The sequence below is a fragment of the Lactuca saligna genome, chromosome 3 (assembly GCF_052625555.1).
Source record: "Lactuca saligna cultivar CGN05327 chromosome 3, ASM5262555v1, whole genome shotgun sequence".
Taxonomy (NCBI): domain Eukaryota; kingdom Viridiplantae; phylum Streptophyta; class Magnoliopsida; order Asterales; family Asteraceae; genus Lactuca; species Lactuca saligna.
The window spans coordinates 65,488,421-65,501,211 of NC_136419.1; the positions used below are offsets into that span (position 1 = coordinate 65,488,421).

The 12,791-nt window shown below is 29.1% G+C and overlaps 2 protein-coding genes and 1 long non-coding RNA gene across 3 annotated transcripts; 1 reads left to right on the forward strand and 2 right to left on the reverse strand.

The window, feature by feature from the left end:
* Positions 1-864: 864 nt before the first annotated feature.
* On the reverse strand, positions 865-4,338 carry NBS1 (nijmegen breakage syndrome 1). The gene is made up of 13 exons (XM_078985215.1): positions 4,207-4,338; positions 3,688-3,741; positions 3,340-3,595; positions 3,183-3,268; positions 2,953-3,083; positions 2,819-2,865; positions 2,620-2,728; positions 2,445-2,531; positions 2,200-2,365; positions 1,557-1,933; positions 1,429-1,490; positions 1,225-1,327; positions 865-989 (listed from the first exon to the last, which is right to left on the reverse strand). Exons 1-13 carry the CDS (start codon positions 4,241-4,243, stop codon positions 936-938), a joined length of 1,569 nt encoding a protein of 522 aa, XP_078841341.1. The 5' UTR covers positions 4,244-4,338; the 3' UTR covers positions 865-935.
* Positions 4,339-5,413: 1,075 nt separating this feature from the next.
* Positions 5,414-7,855, forward strand: LOC145033734 (basal transcription factor complex subunit-like protein). The gene is made up of 11 exons (XM_078982289.1): positions 5,414-5,597; positions 5,911-6,020; positions 6,110-6,204; positions 6,291-6,537; positions 6,668-6,714; positions 6,801-6,838; positions 6,921-7,020; positions 7,122-7,190; positions 7,292-7,368; positions 7,448-7,543; positions 7,642-7,855. Exons 2-11 carry the CDS (start codon positions 5,990-5,992, stop codon positions 7,709-7,711), a joined length of 870 nt encoding a protein of 289 aa, XP_078838415.1. The 5' UTR covers positions 5,414-5,597; positions 5,911-5,989; the 3' UTR covers positions 7,712-7,855.
* Positions 7,856-10,064: 2,209 nt separating this feature from the next.
* LOC145033735 (uncharacterized) lies at positions 10,065-10,835 on the reverse strand. Its single transcript, XR_013677676.1, has 2 exons — positions 10,524-10,835; positions 10,065-10,433 (listed from the first exon to the last, which is right to left on the reverse strand). It is a non-coding gene; the product is annotated as an uncharacterized LOC145033735 (long non-coding RNA).
* Positions 10,836-12,791: the final 1,956 nt, after the last annotated feature.

A 12,791-nucleotide genomic window follows, 5' to 3' on the forward strand; every position in this document is an offset into this window, starting at 1 on the left:
ACTAAAAATAAAAATAAATTAACTCGTTATAACGCGTCAAACACAACCTAAATTATAACCTCGATGATGAAAGAGAAAAACCAACCCAGAGAAAGTCTCTTTGACTCTTTTGTATGCATGATAAGATCATGTGAAAAAAAGATTTGAACATATTTTGATGAAAAAATTATATTAATGTATTACAAAATAATAACAGTACAGTTATGTTATCTTTAGTCAGTTGTCTAGCGAGACATGAAACATTTTGTCTTACAAATAAAAATAAATTTCACACTTTTCATTTAATCAATGTAGATTTTAAAAGTTAAAGTCGTGTTTTTGTTATTTAGTGCGCATAAATTTCAAAAAGAAGTAATCCATTTATCATGATGAAAACATACGTACTTCTTAAATCTTTTAAGAAAAATAACTTTCACACGATTTAGAAAATAGCCAAACACGTTATATTATCTCTATAAGTTATTATATGGATGAATAAAATCAAATATATTGCATTTAACACTAAAAGTTTAAAAATATTTACGTACCTTAAATAATTAATTATTTTTAATTGTAAAGTGATTTGGTGTCCAACTCTTTCTTTAGATTTAGCCGTTTGGTAATCGGGTCTCCAACATGTATCAATTATTGTTTAAAAACACATTACTTTTCGATTTTTATATTTGGACATAACCTATGCTTTAATAATTATATATTTATATCTGTTTTGGCTAATTTTAATGTAATAAAATTAACAAGTATTGTTGATATTGAGCTTAATTCACAATTTCTTTTTATTATTTAAAACTAGCTTCGACATCTAATAAATAGATAATCAAACATTTTAGTAAATCAAAAACTTGAAGAAAAAAAAAAAACTGAATCTTACAAAAACCTTTCAGCATTTTCAATAATTTTACACTTTGTTCCTAAACAACCAACATACAATGCCTACATCATCTTCGATTAAAAAGCCCCTGAATAAAACCAGCTGCTCCTCGCTTCTTGGCCTAAAACATTCCTCGAAATAAATAAATAAAATAAATAACTATATATCATTCTATATGTTATCTCATAGGCACTATGTATCATACAATGTGTCTGATATGTAAACATATCAGACACATTTGTGCTTGATACAAATTATATCCGACACATTGTTGTCGGACAAATTATTGTATCAAGCACAATGTGTCTGATGCATATAGAATGCATCAGGCACACAGGTAAAAAAAAAAAAAATACCTTAGCATTGTTGAATAAATCATCTGCAATAGCCTCACTTTGTTTACGCTTTTTTTCTTCCTTCACAGACTCTGCTACTCCCTCATTCTCATATTCAGACCCTCTGCCACATATTTCAGTATATAAATAAATAAATAAATCATTCCAAATTTTTTTCATTTTATATACACGAATAAAACCAAATTCAAATGTATGTCATCGTACTTGTATGGATTCTTTGAAAAAGGCACAAGATTGTAGAAACTATTTCCTGATTGAGTTTCCATCTGCATATAAATTTAACCTTTAAAAACAAAAACATAAAACAAGTACTAATAATATAAATAATTTACCTTTTTAAATCGTTTAAAGTCCAAAACTTGGTTTTTAGTAGGAGAAGGAACAGAAGATGGTAAATTTGTATCTCGAATGATCAAATCTTGGCTAAAAATAACATCTGATATCCCATTTACAGGTGTAATTTCATCATCATTTGTATCATTTGTGGCTATATTTATGTATTCATCGGTTTTTATTGGATCATGAACAATAGTTTCCACTTCATGTTGAACAGATTCCACATTATGAACAAGGGATATTTTCCCTTTTTCATCTTCAACAGATTCTAATTTTTGACTTTTACAAGATGTAGAAACTGATATGACTTCTATTTCTGGCTCTGAATCTGCTACAATTGTCTCATCCGTGGAGCATGAGGACGTGACATGTTCTGCAATTGGAAATTAAAGATATTTTTATTTTTTATAAACTTTAAACATTTGTAATAAGCTAAATGCAAGAAACAGCAGGACAATGACATGGCATGAAAACTTGTTACCTTGTGCCATGTCATCATAATCCAACATTGTTACAATGGGTAAATTTTGTAAAAGTACAATGCCCTAATAAGGAATAATTTTTGAAGTACAATTCTATAATAATTAAAAAAAAATTAGAAAGTACATTGCTATTTTGTATATAAAAAGGAGATATTACCAGGTGGTGATACAAAAAGAAGAGGATCCAGGTGTCCAGATAACGTAGCACAAATCAAATTAATTTCACTCACTTTTGGTAAAGATGTAATAATATGTGTACACTCAAAACCCTCTTCGACAGAGATGACATGTACAGCATGATTGTTTTCATCTTCTTCTAAACCCTGAAAAAAAAAGATTTTTTTTTTTTTTTAAATTTAATTGGAACATAATTTAATACATAAAGAACGACTTAATAGAAACCTGGCTTTGGGGAATGAATTCTTCAACAGGAATAACTTTTGCACCAAATGTTTCAAGTAATGGTTGCAACTTTTCCTTAACTTTATACTGTGAAACAGTTTATAAACATAAGATTTTATAAATTAAAATGAAAAATAGAATGCATCATAAAAAAAAAAAAAAAAAGAGAATATACCTTTTCTGATGATTCCAGAAGAAAAGTGTATCCATTTAAACAATTTTCTCTAGATTCAATGTTAGCAATTTTAACAGAAACTCCTTGCAACATCAAGGTATGAGGATCACTGTAGGGAAAAGAGTAAATATATTTTTATGATTATATAAAAAATAATAATATAAATATTCAAAAGTGAATCAATTAAACGTTTTCTTACGAATTGCAGATGGGAATTTTGGTGTCAATATGTTTCTCTGCAATTGACTGAATACAATCAAACATGTTATTTTATATTTAAATACATAAAATTATTTCAAGATTTTGATTATTGAATAAAAAAAATAATGTTACCTCTATCCATTTATAACTGACAAAATGTTTTTTAGACATTATAGCATCAATAAGAACACCATTTACTGAAGCATTATCATCAAGAACAACATGTGTGCACTTTGGGCTCCATGTATTACTCATAGAAGCACCTGTACACCATTTTGTAAATTGTAATATTATTCATTAAATATATATTTTTTTAAATCAGATAACATAATTCAATTCTTGATATGATGAAGTCTACTAACCAATTGATGATATCTTTTCTTTAAGTTGTTTTAATCGTGAAGACTCAAATCCATAAAGAAAAAACACAATGGAAATAAAACTAAACCTGCAGTAATAAATTAGCAATCTTTTGTCAAGATTTTAAAGAAAAAAAAATTGTTTATAAAATTGATATACCTGTAAGTGGCATTACCAGTTCCAAATGAAACAAGGTCTTCATCATCTAATGTTGTTTCCTTATTTGGAAACTCATGAACTTTTTCTTTTTGAGACCCAAGAGGCTTTGTAATAAAAGTTCCATACTTTGAGCAATCTTTAATCCTAATTTTGGATGATTTCTTTTTAATATTGTCAATGGAAATCATGGCATCAATGATTATTTCTGCATGAACCCTAGAAACCCCTTTATCTTTATTAACGATTATGTCACATCCTATATAACAAAGAATCCAAGATTAGTAAACTTCTATGATACAAAAATGATAGAGTAAATGAATGCAAATGGAATTGATAAGTTGAATTTACCTTTTCGTCCCACTTTATATGTGCCTTTGCTAAAGAAGTAATAAGTTTCTTCCCCTGAAAATGAATTCAATTTCAGTAGAAATAATAAGAGTAATTCGTTTCCCACTAATTTAAACTTTCATCTTCACAATGTTCAGTTTCCTACTATTGTCGTTTGATGATCTGATTTGTCCCAAAACTCAAAACAATGCAATTCCCCTTTTCTCTGATCATTTTACCTTCGAAAGCCCTCATTTACAATTAGTTCAAGTGTAAACGAGTAATATGCCTTACATAAATGAAAATTTCGTTCTATTTTTCCTGCATCATCATCATCAACATTATTTTTTACTTTACTTTTTGCTATAAAGAGAACACCTGGTTAAACGGTACCCACTAAGATTGTTGGCATAATCTTGCATTCTACTAAATGCACTGAAGCTATTCGACGAAATTCCAGAAAGAAATACACATGTATAGTTCTTGTGTTTCAGATGAACTGGAAATACGAAGAAAAAAGATGAAGAGGGAAAGGTTAACCTGGAAGGGGGTCGGCGGGAAAGAGACCCCAAACCATTGATGCCGTCGTTCGTCCGGAGATTCTTCGCACGTCGAAGGGGGTTTCGAGTCGATTTTGGAGAATAATATGCGACTTTTGGCCCTACTTCAAAAAAAAAAAAGTTTAAAGTTGAAACCAAAAAAATTATTTTGGATTTTCAACTATTTAAAAGTTATATTAAAAAATTCGGTGAAGAATTATGATATAAAGGGTTGTTTGGCTTAGCTTTTTAGAAGAAAAAATCTTTTAAGAAAAGATAAAAAGCAAAAGATGTTTGGCAAGTACACTTTAAAAGTTATTTTTGGATTTTGATACAAGTAAAAAATGAATTTTTTGGAAAAGTAGGAAAACCTGACTTTTTGTGACTTTTCCAAAAAGAACTTTTGCCCTCTAAAAAGTTAAGTCAAACACCCCCTAAAAAAATAGTAATTTAGTTAATCACTAAAATCTTATAACTATTAATAACTTCTAGAAACATATTTATAATTCTACAAGATAATCTTTGCAAAAGGAGTTTTTAACATGATGAAATTAGGGTCGGACAAAAGGTTTTTGTGATCTAATCCATCATGGACCAAATTTAAATTCATATGTTAGATTGAAGTTTTTAATCATTTTTAATTAAATAAATTATTTTTTTAATTAATTGGTTTGGATTGGAGTTGAAATTTTCACCAAAATTTGGACATGTAAATCCGTTGAACTTTAAATCCTAAACTTATGCGTCACTCTATATTATGTGATTTCAAATTGATTTGTTTTTAATCGTAAAGGAATATTTATAAAAAATGTTTGGTTTTACTATAAAGTATGTCTTTATATTTATCAAAAAAAATTATTTTTCTAAGTATTTTAGGTTATCATGATATCAAATTTGTAAAATAAAAAACTTTAAATTTATAATATTTGATGTTTTTATGCTAAGGTTTTTTTTTCGTATTTATACAGAAAAACATATTTAATTAAATATTGTATTTATATTGCTTTTAAATGTTATTTTTTACATAGAATTTTTTATTTGGTTATACCGTTTAATATTTGAAAATATGTTTTTAAACACATAAATACAAAATATTTTTTAGATATAGGTTTTAGAAATATAAATACATAAAATAGTTTTTTTGGATAACTAACCTAAAAGTCAGAGGGTTATCTTAGCCTTAAACAAAAGAGCGAGGGGCCAAGGTGAGGTTCGTGTAAAAGTAAAAGGAGACACACTCTCATGTGACCTTGATGGTTCATGAGCAGTAGTAGACTCCGATTACCCTCGAATACTCCTTTGTTCGATTCGATTACAGAATACGCAAGGAACAACAACCGGCAACAATGTCGTCTTAGAGCCACTTTGCCATTCCCTTCCAAAGTTATCGAGGTATGGTCAAAGAAATTGATGTTCTTGTGCGAAAACCCTAACTTATACATATCGAATGCTACCTGTTTGATAAAAGTCCTCAATGACTAAACTGTGTGTGATGTACTACCACTCTTTCCTTCCCACGATTGTATTCTGCTTAAAAAAAGGAATTGCAAGCTCCAAATGTACTGTCAAATGATGCAATGCCATCAATTTCAGGGCTCACAGTGGCATATGCTCTTGATTATAGTTCTCGGAAGGTGGAACTCATTTTGTTGGTGTATTTGATGAACTAATCACTAACCTTGTAATTCTTCTTAACTTGTTTCAGTTATTAAGAAATCATCCCAAACAGTTAATCTCTTCAGTTTAGAACTTTATCCATCATACACACTACACAAAAACCAAGTATGACCCCTGTTTCATCTAAGCAGTACACAGGTAAATTTATCTTCCATTCTATCTACAATCATTTTATATCTAAATCAGTTTAATTATCTTCATTCATATAATCTATAATTTAATCACAGATGATGTAAGCTTGTTAATGGTGCTAATGGACACAAATCCATTGTTCTGGAGCTCAACTGCTACTCCTTTCTCATTCTCCAAGTTCCTATCTCAAGTAAACACAAACTTTTCATAACACTCTTTACATAAAACTACAAAAACCCATGTGAAAAACAATTAATTTATGAAAAATAATGTTAGGTTCTTTCGTTCTTGAACTCAATTATTCTACTAAATCAACTGAATCAAGTGGTGGTGATAGCAACTGGATTCAACTCCTGTGATTACATATATGATTCTTCATTGGGTCATGGAAACCTAAGAGCTGAAACATTGTTGCAAAAATTAGAGGAGTTTGTGATTAAAGATGAAGAGCTTAATAAGCAAGAATCAGTTGATGGAATTGGATCTTCTTTGCTTTCAGGATCTCTTTCAATGGCACTTTGTTGTATCCTTTTTCATAATTTCCACCATTTTGTGTTTATCTTATGTTTTTTACTACTTTCAGTTCTTTTTATGACAACATTTTAGTATTTTTAATATATAAAAAGACTGTTTAAAATAACAACAATTATTAGACATACAAAGAGTATTTCGTTCTGGATCAATTCATCCACAACCTCGGGTAATTCTTCTGAATTTGTCAATTATTTTATAAATTATAATATAAAAATTACCTATTAATTTAATTACTCTGATAAATTATAACAGATTTTGTGTTTACATGGATCACAAGATGGACCTGGACAGTATGTCTCTCAACTTACTTCTTTTTTTTTTTTTTAATTTCTTTTTCCTTTTATTCTAACAAAAAGATTTTATATTTTTCAGATATGTTGCCATTATGAATTCAATTTTTTCTGCTCAAAGATCAATGGTGCCTATAGATTCATGCGTTATTGGGTCACAACATTCTGCATTCCTGCAACAGGCGAGTAAATTACATTTTTATCCCTCTGCTTATATGTTAAGTTTATGAAAATGACGATTCTGCCCTTACTTGAATATATATTACTGTTATATGATTTACAGGCTTCTTATATAACTGGAGGTGTATATCTGAAGCCACAACAACTAGATGGATTGTTCCAGTATCTAACAGTATGTTGAAATATTCCACCCTGGCATATATATATTAAATATATTTCTTTTTTCTTTTAAAAAAACTAAATTAAAGATTATATATATTTTTTCATATGCAGACAGTATTTGCAACAGATTTGCATTCACGAAACTTCTTACAACTTCCTAAGCCTGTTGGTGTAGATTTTCGTGCTTCGTAAGTTTTTTTTTAAAATATATATTATTATTTATATGATATAAATTAAGTTTTATTTAATTATTTGAAAAATGGTCAGGTGTTTTTGTCACAAAAATACGATTGATATGGGGTATATTTGCTCTGTTTGTCTATCTATTTTCTGTAAGCATCACAAGAAATGTTCAACTTGTGGGTGAGTATTTATTTTAATGTTAATTATTCTCAATTCATATTTGTTAATTGTTATTAATTATAAATTGAAATTTATGGGTTTTATAAATGGGTGTACAGGTCAGCTTTTGGTCAACCCCAAACAAGTGTCTCCACATCAAATCAGAAGAGAAAAGCTCCTGATAATTAAACTTAAAGCTTTCTTTGTATGAAAAAAGAGGTGGTTTGCTGAATTTTGTAGGCAATTGGTATAATTATTAAACTTACTTTTTGATGAGGTGTAAAAAAGTTTGATTATTTGATTTCTATAAACTCATTAACACTTTGGTTTCTAGTTTTCATCTTTTTATTTTGAGCAAGTTATGAATTTCGTTCATGTGGTTTGTCAAAAAAATTATGTAGGCAAATTACGGTGTAAATATTAATTTTTGTGATCTCTTTTAGGAGTTTTCACATCATTACATGTAGGCCATTTATCTGGTTTAAACTCAAATCGCTTGATATTGATAAGAGCTAATTGGATAATATAACACTGATACTTTACAAATATAGATTGCTTTATTAAATTACAAAAATTGTCCTTGTGGTTTGGTTTAATTTACATTTTTTGTCCCTAGCTTTTGTTTTTTTTCACACCATTCTAAGTTAGTTTTAAACTTGTACGCTTTCATCCTTTATCTCTTTTAGTTTTCTCTGATTTGGATGTATAAGCTCTGAAATCCCTGATATGCCTATTATTATGTCTCATAAGAAGTTAAGTATGATTTAATCAGACTTTTTCAGTCACTATCAAACAACCCTTTTGTAGTATATTGTAAACCGCTTGGTCTTATTATTATGCAACAAGTCTCAAAATTCATTGTATAAAGTTCATTATTAATATTTGATTTTAAACGTTTAACTAATATATCCAACCTCAATCAAATATATTAGTGTTGATTATTGTACTACAAATGATATTTATATATCTTTAAGAACCTCTGATTCTCAACAAAGATGAGAATTATATAATCATATAACATAATTTTGTAAAACTTGTAGACCATTGAATATAACATTTTATTGAATACGTATTCATCAAACTTAATTTTCTTGGTTCATTTTCCTCCTTTAAATTATGAAAACAGGTCTTAGTAAATTGCAAATATTAGACCACGTGTATTAAATTTTAGGGGTGTTTGTAATTACTTTATAAGATGAAAAGTCATTTTTGTAAAAAGACTTGGGACTTTTAAAAACTTAACTTTTCCTAATATACAAAAAATCATTTCACAAGATCTTTTTCATTAGCCAATATCTTTTGGCAATTTTTTGATTTTTTTGGAAAAATTAAAAGTCAAGAGATGTTTTAAAAGCAATCCCAAACACTTTTAGGTGCTGTTTGATTTTCTGAAGCAAAAATTCATTAAGTCTGCGGACCACCTCTGTAACCCTCTGCAGTAGAAGAGGTGGACCAAACGACTGCAGACTATAATAAGAAGCGTGTTTGTTTTTTTAACATCTGCATATTGCTGCAGATATTAAAAAATTAAAATAAACTAATTTTATAAACCGAAAATAGCTTTTTAATACGTAAAATTTAATAATGTATAACATTTCGGTAAAAATTAATGATATTTCAGTAAAAAAGAATGATATTTCCACAAAAAATAAAGATATTTTCAGTAAAAAAATAATGATATTGCATCAAGAAATTATCATTATTGAATATAAAAAAAATGAAAAATAAATTCAATAAGAATAAACGAAAAAAAAATGGAAAAAAAATGTGAAATAAAATATTAATAACAATCAAAATTTCAACAATAAAAAAAGAAAAAGAGGTTGGAAGAGGCAGTACAAGTGCTGCGCCAAACAGAACACGCGCAGAGGTTTTTGACTCAGAAGATTTCTAAAAAACAAACAACTGCGAGATGAAAAGTGTTGCGCGTGTGCTGCGTCGCACAGCAGTAAGAGGTTTGAAGAGGTTTTTTCCAAAAAACAAACAACACCTTAGTATTTTTAGACGTCAATTTTCCCCAAATTCTCATTAGTATGAATATTTTGGTATTCAATGCAATCGAACTCAAACCTCATCTCGTTGATTGACTCAACAATCATATTTATACCAATCCTATCAGTCAATCTATATTAATAAGTAAGGCTTGAGGGAGTGGACGCGGTAGAGACTGCACCTTCGGTGCCACCTAAGAAGGAACACCGCCCTCGGACTGCAGTCTAAGTGCAGTATAGACGGCACTGCGACACTCCTTCAAGCTTTGTGATTGGTTTCTTTTCACTTCAAGCTTTATGATTGGTTCATTTTTTATTTAAAATAATTAAATAAATAACCAAGTGTACCACCAGTCTTTGGATGTGGTATGAAACCACGTTTTTACAATAAAAGATGAGTTGTTGCCTATGTGTCACTTCGATTTACGATAAAAGATGAGTTGTTGCCTATGTGTCACTTCGATTTTACGAGGGAATATAGTACCACTTCTTCCGGCTGTAAGTTTCATTCTTCAGAAAATGTTTAGGTGAATATCAACACAAAATTGAAATTAAAAGGACCAAAGAGTAGTATCAAAAATACACCACTAAATTTCATACATCAATTGTTTTTCTTTTTCAAACACCAAAAGTGGTCCAATATATCACTATCTATCTTTTTCAAACACCAAAAGTCCAAAAGTGGCATCAACCCCATCAAAAAAACATGCACCAAAAATCTATATTCATATGTATATATGGTTGAGATTATCCATTAGAAGACCTAAAAAGAGACTTTAAAGCTTCAATCTTTCGAAGACATGCTTCAGCTTTCTGAATGGCGCCACTTCTTCCTTCTTCAGCTCTTCTTCTTCTCCCTCTTTTCGTCTTCCCTTCTTCCCTCTCTACCTTCATCCTCTCCCGTTTCCTACTTGACGACTCTATAGTTTACCAAAATCAATGAATCATTAGCGACAAATATAAAGTTCGAAAGAGTAATTAAATCATCAAAATGAAATTGAAGATCCAACCTTGAGTGAGGATAGATAGATGAAACTGCTGCTGCTGCTGTTTTCGTTCGAAAGATTGTTGTTGTTCTTCCTCATCGAAAAGCTGTATGAATGCTTTGAGCTCGAGCTTCAGAAGTTGAAATCGAGTCGGGTGTTGAGCTTCGAGGATCTTGAGTTCTTGCTCGGCGAGCTCTTTCATCTTCTTGTGGGTGCAGAGCAGAGTGAGTGGTTTAAATGGAAATGGCGGACACAGGTTTTTAGGAGACCTGCCGTTGTAGCCCACTGTACGAAAAGGAAAAGCTTTTTTGTTTTGTTACATATCCCAATATTTATTTCCTTCTTTTTTGTTTTATCTCTATAAACAATAACTTCAACGTTTTAAAGTATAATTTTTTAAAAGAAAATTATATATTTCTAATTAAAGTTAGAGGACAAGAGGAAAATACTGAAATCTCTTCTAATAAATTAACGTTTTTTTTATATTTTTATTTAATTTATCAAATATTATTTTGTAATTATTTTAAATTAATATTTTTTTACATGTTATTTTATTAGTTTTTTTATTTTTTTTTTAAATTCTACATAATATTTTAATGTAATAATTACAATAATCTTCCCATCTAATAAAAGATTAGAAAATTTATCACTTTTCAATCAATTAAAGCTTGAAATTAATTATTAGCCACTTGTCATTCTTTGGTTTTTCATGTTAATTACATTTCAACTAATTCACTACTCCTTTTTACATGTCAGCAAAAAATTGATTTATCTCTTGCCTAACTTATTACAATAACCTTTAATCAATAAATGTAATCTCAAACAATGACGTCACCTTTATCCAACCTCTTCAAATATATTTAATCTCTGCATAACAACTATTTATTTTTACAATGTAATTTTCAAATAAAACAATGTAAACAATTGTACAATATATATATATATATATATATATATATATATATATATATATATATATATATATATATATATATATATATATGCTTAATTTATATCAAACTGATTTTCAATCAATCAATTTAGTAGATTAGTACAATTTATTTTTGACTTTTTAAATTCGTGAATATTCACTGCAGATGAGGTAAATATTTGTGTGTGTGTGTATATATATATATACAAATAGTTACCTCATTTGCAGTGAATATACACGAATTTCAAAAGTCAAAAATAAATTGTACTAATCTACTAAATTGATTGATTGAAAATCAGCTTGATATATATATATATATATATATATATATATATATATATATATATATATATATATATATATATATTTATATATTTATATATATAACGTTTTATGTGTATATGTTACAAGATTTTTTTTATTAAAATAACAAATTTACTAAATTGACTAATTGAAGAATCTAAATATATAAATATAATAAATTCAAACAATTTTTTAGTAATCTAAATCTAAAATTAGCATTTGATATGATAGTTGGTAATAATGGTAATATGAATTGATTGACATTTCTATTTCAAAATCAGTAACAACATATTTATATCAACAGATTACTTGCATAAGTAGACTTACATACCAACATAATATTTATAACAAAAGATTTGTAACACCCAAAGTCTGGAAGGCCAAGAAAGAAAAGAAAACCCTAATTTTCAGGGGCGACTCGGCGAGTCCAAGGAGGAACTTGGCGAGTCCGAGCGGGATCCGGGTCGAGGAGTAAGTGACCGACTCGGAGCGTCGGCCAAGGAGACTCGGCGAGTCTGGTCTGTGCGAGGAAAACCCTAAATTCAAGACTTGGAATCTATTTAAACGTCTCATTCTCTCCCCTAGGGTTCCTTTACTGCATCTTTCACCCAGAACATCGAACCCTAAGCCCCATTGTTGCTCATTCAAGCTTCCAAACCATTTTTGGGTGATTTGAAGGAAGAAGAAGAAGAAGAAAGGGAATCATTGAAGCTTCAAGGATTGGCCTTAGATCTAAAGATTAGGGAAACTTTCTGAGTTATTGAAGGTATTAAGTCGTTTCTCTCCTTTAGATCTAGTATGGTTGTGAGTTTTGGGGGTTTTCTAGCCATGATTATGTAACGACCCAAATTTTCATGTTCAAAAATTTCATTTTAAAATATTACTTTAGAGAACATTAATAAATAAAAACATTGTTTGATTACACCATAACACATCGCAATCCACGTTTTAAAAGTCAAACCATACATCCCATCAAATATCAGAGTACAATCCCAGTAAATCTCGTAAATGCGGAAACCGAAGAGTGTGTGTATGACGTGCCGCTACCGCGCCGGCTC

What these genes read in the sequence shown, in the direction of transcription:
- NBS1 (XM_078985215.1), bottom strand. Translation starts at nt 4,243, where the DNA reads ATGGTTTGGGGTCTCTTTCCCGCCGACCCCCTTCCAG. An exon ending in TCAGTTATAAATGGATAGAG is followed by an intron (nt 2,866 to 2,952) that starts GTAACATTATTT and finishes GATTGTATTCAG; the next exon opens with TCAATTGCAGAGAAACATAT. An exon ending in AATTCATTCCCCAAAGCCAG is followed by an intron (nt 2,366 to 2,444) that starts GTTTCTATTAAG and finishes TTTTTTTTTCAG; the next exon opens with GGTTTAGAAGAAGATGAAAA.
- LOC145033734 (XM_078982289.1), top strand. Translation starts at nt 5,990, where the DNA reads ATGACCCCTGTTTCATCTAAGCAGTACACAG. An exon ending in TCACAAGATGGACCTGGACA is followed by an intron (nt 6,839 to 6,920) that starts GTATGTCTCTCA and finishes TATATTTTTCAG; the next exon opens with ATATGTTGCCATTATGAATT. An exon ending in AAGAAATGTTCAACTTGTGG is followed by an intron (nt 7,544 to 7,641) that starts GTGAGTATTTAT and finishes ATGGGTGTACAG; the next exon opens with GTCAGCTTTTGGTCAACCCC.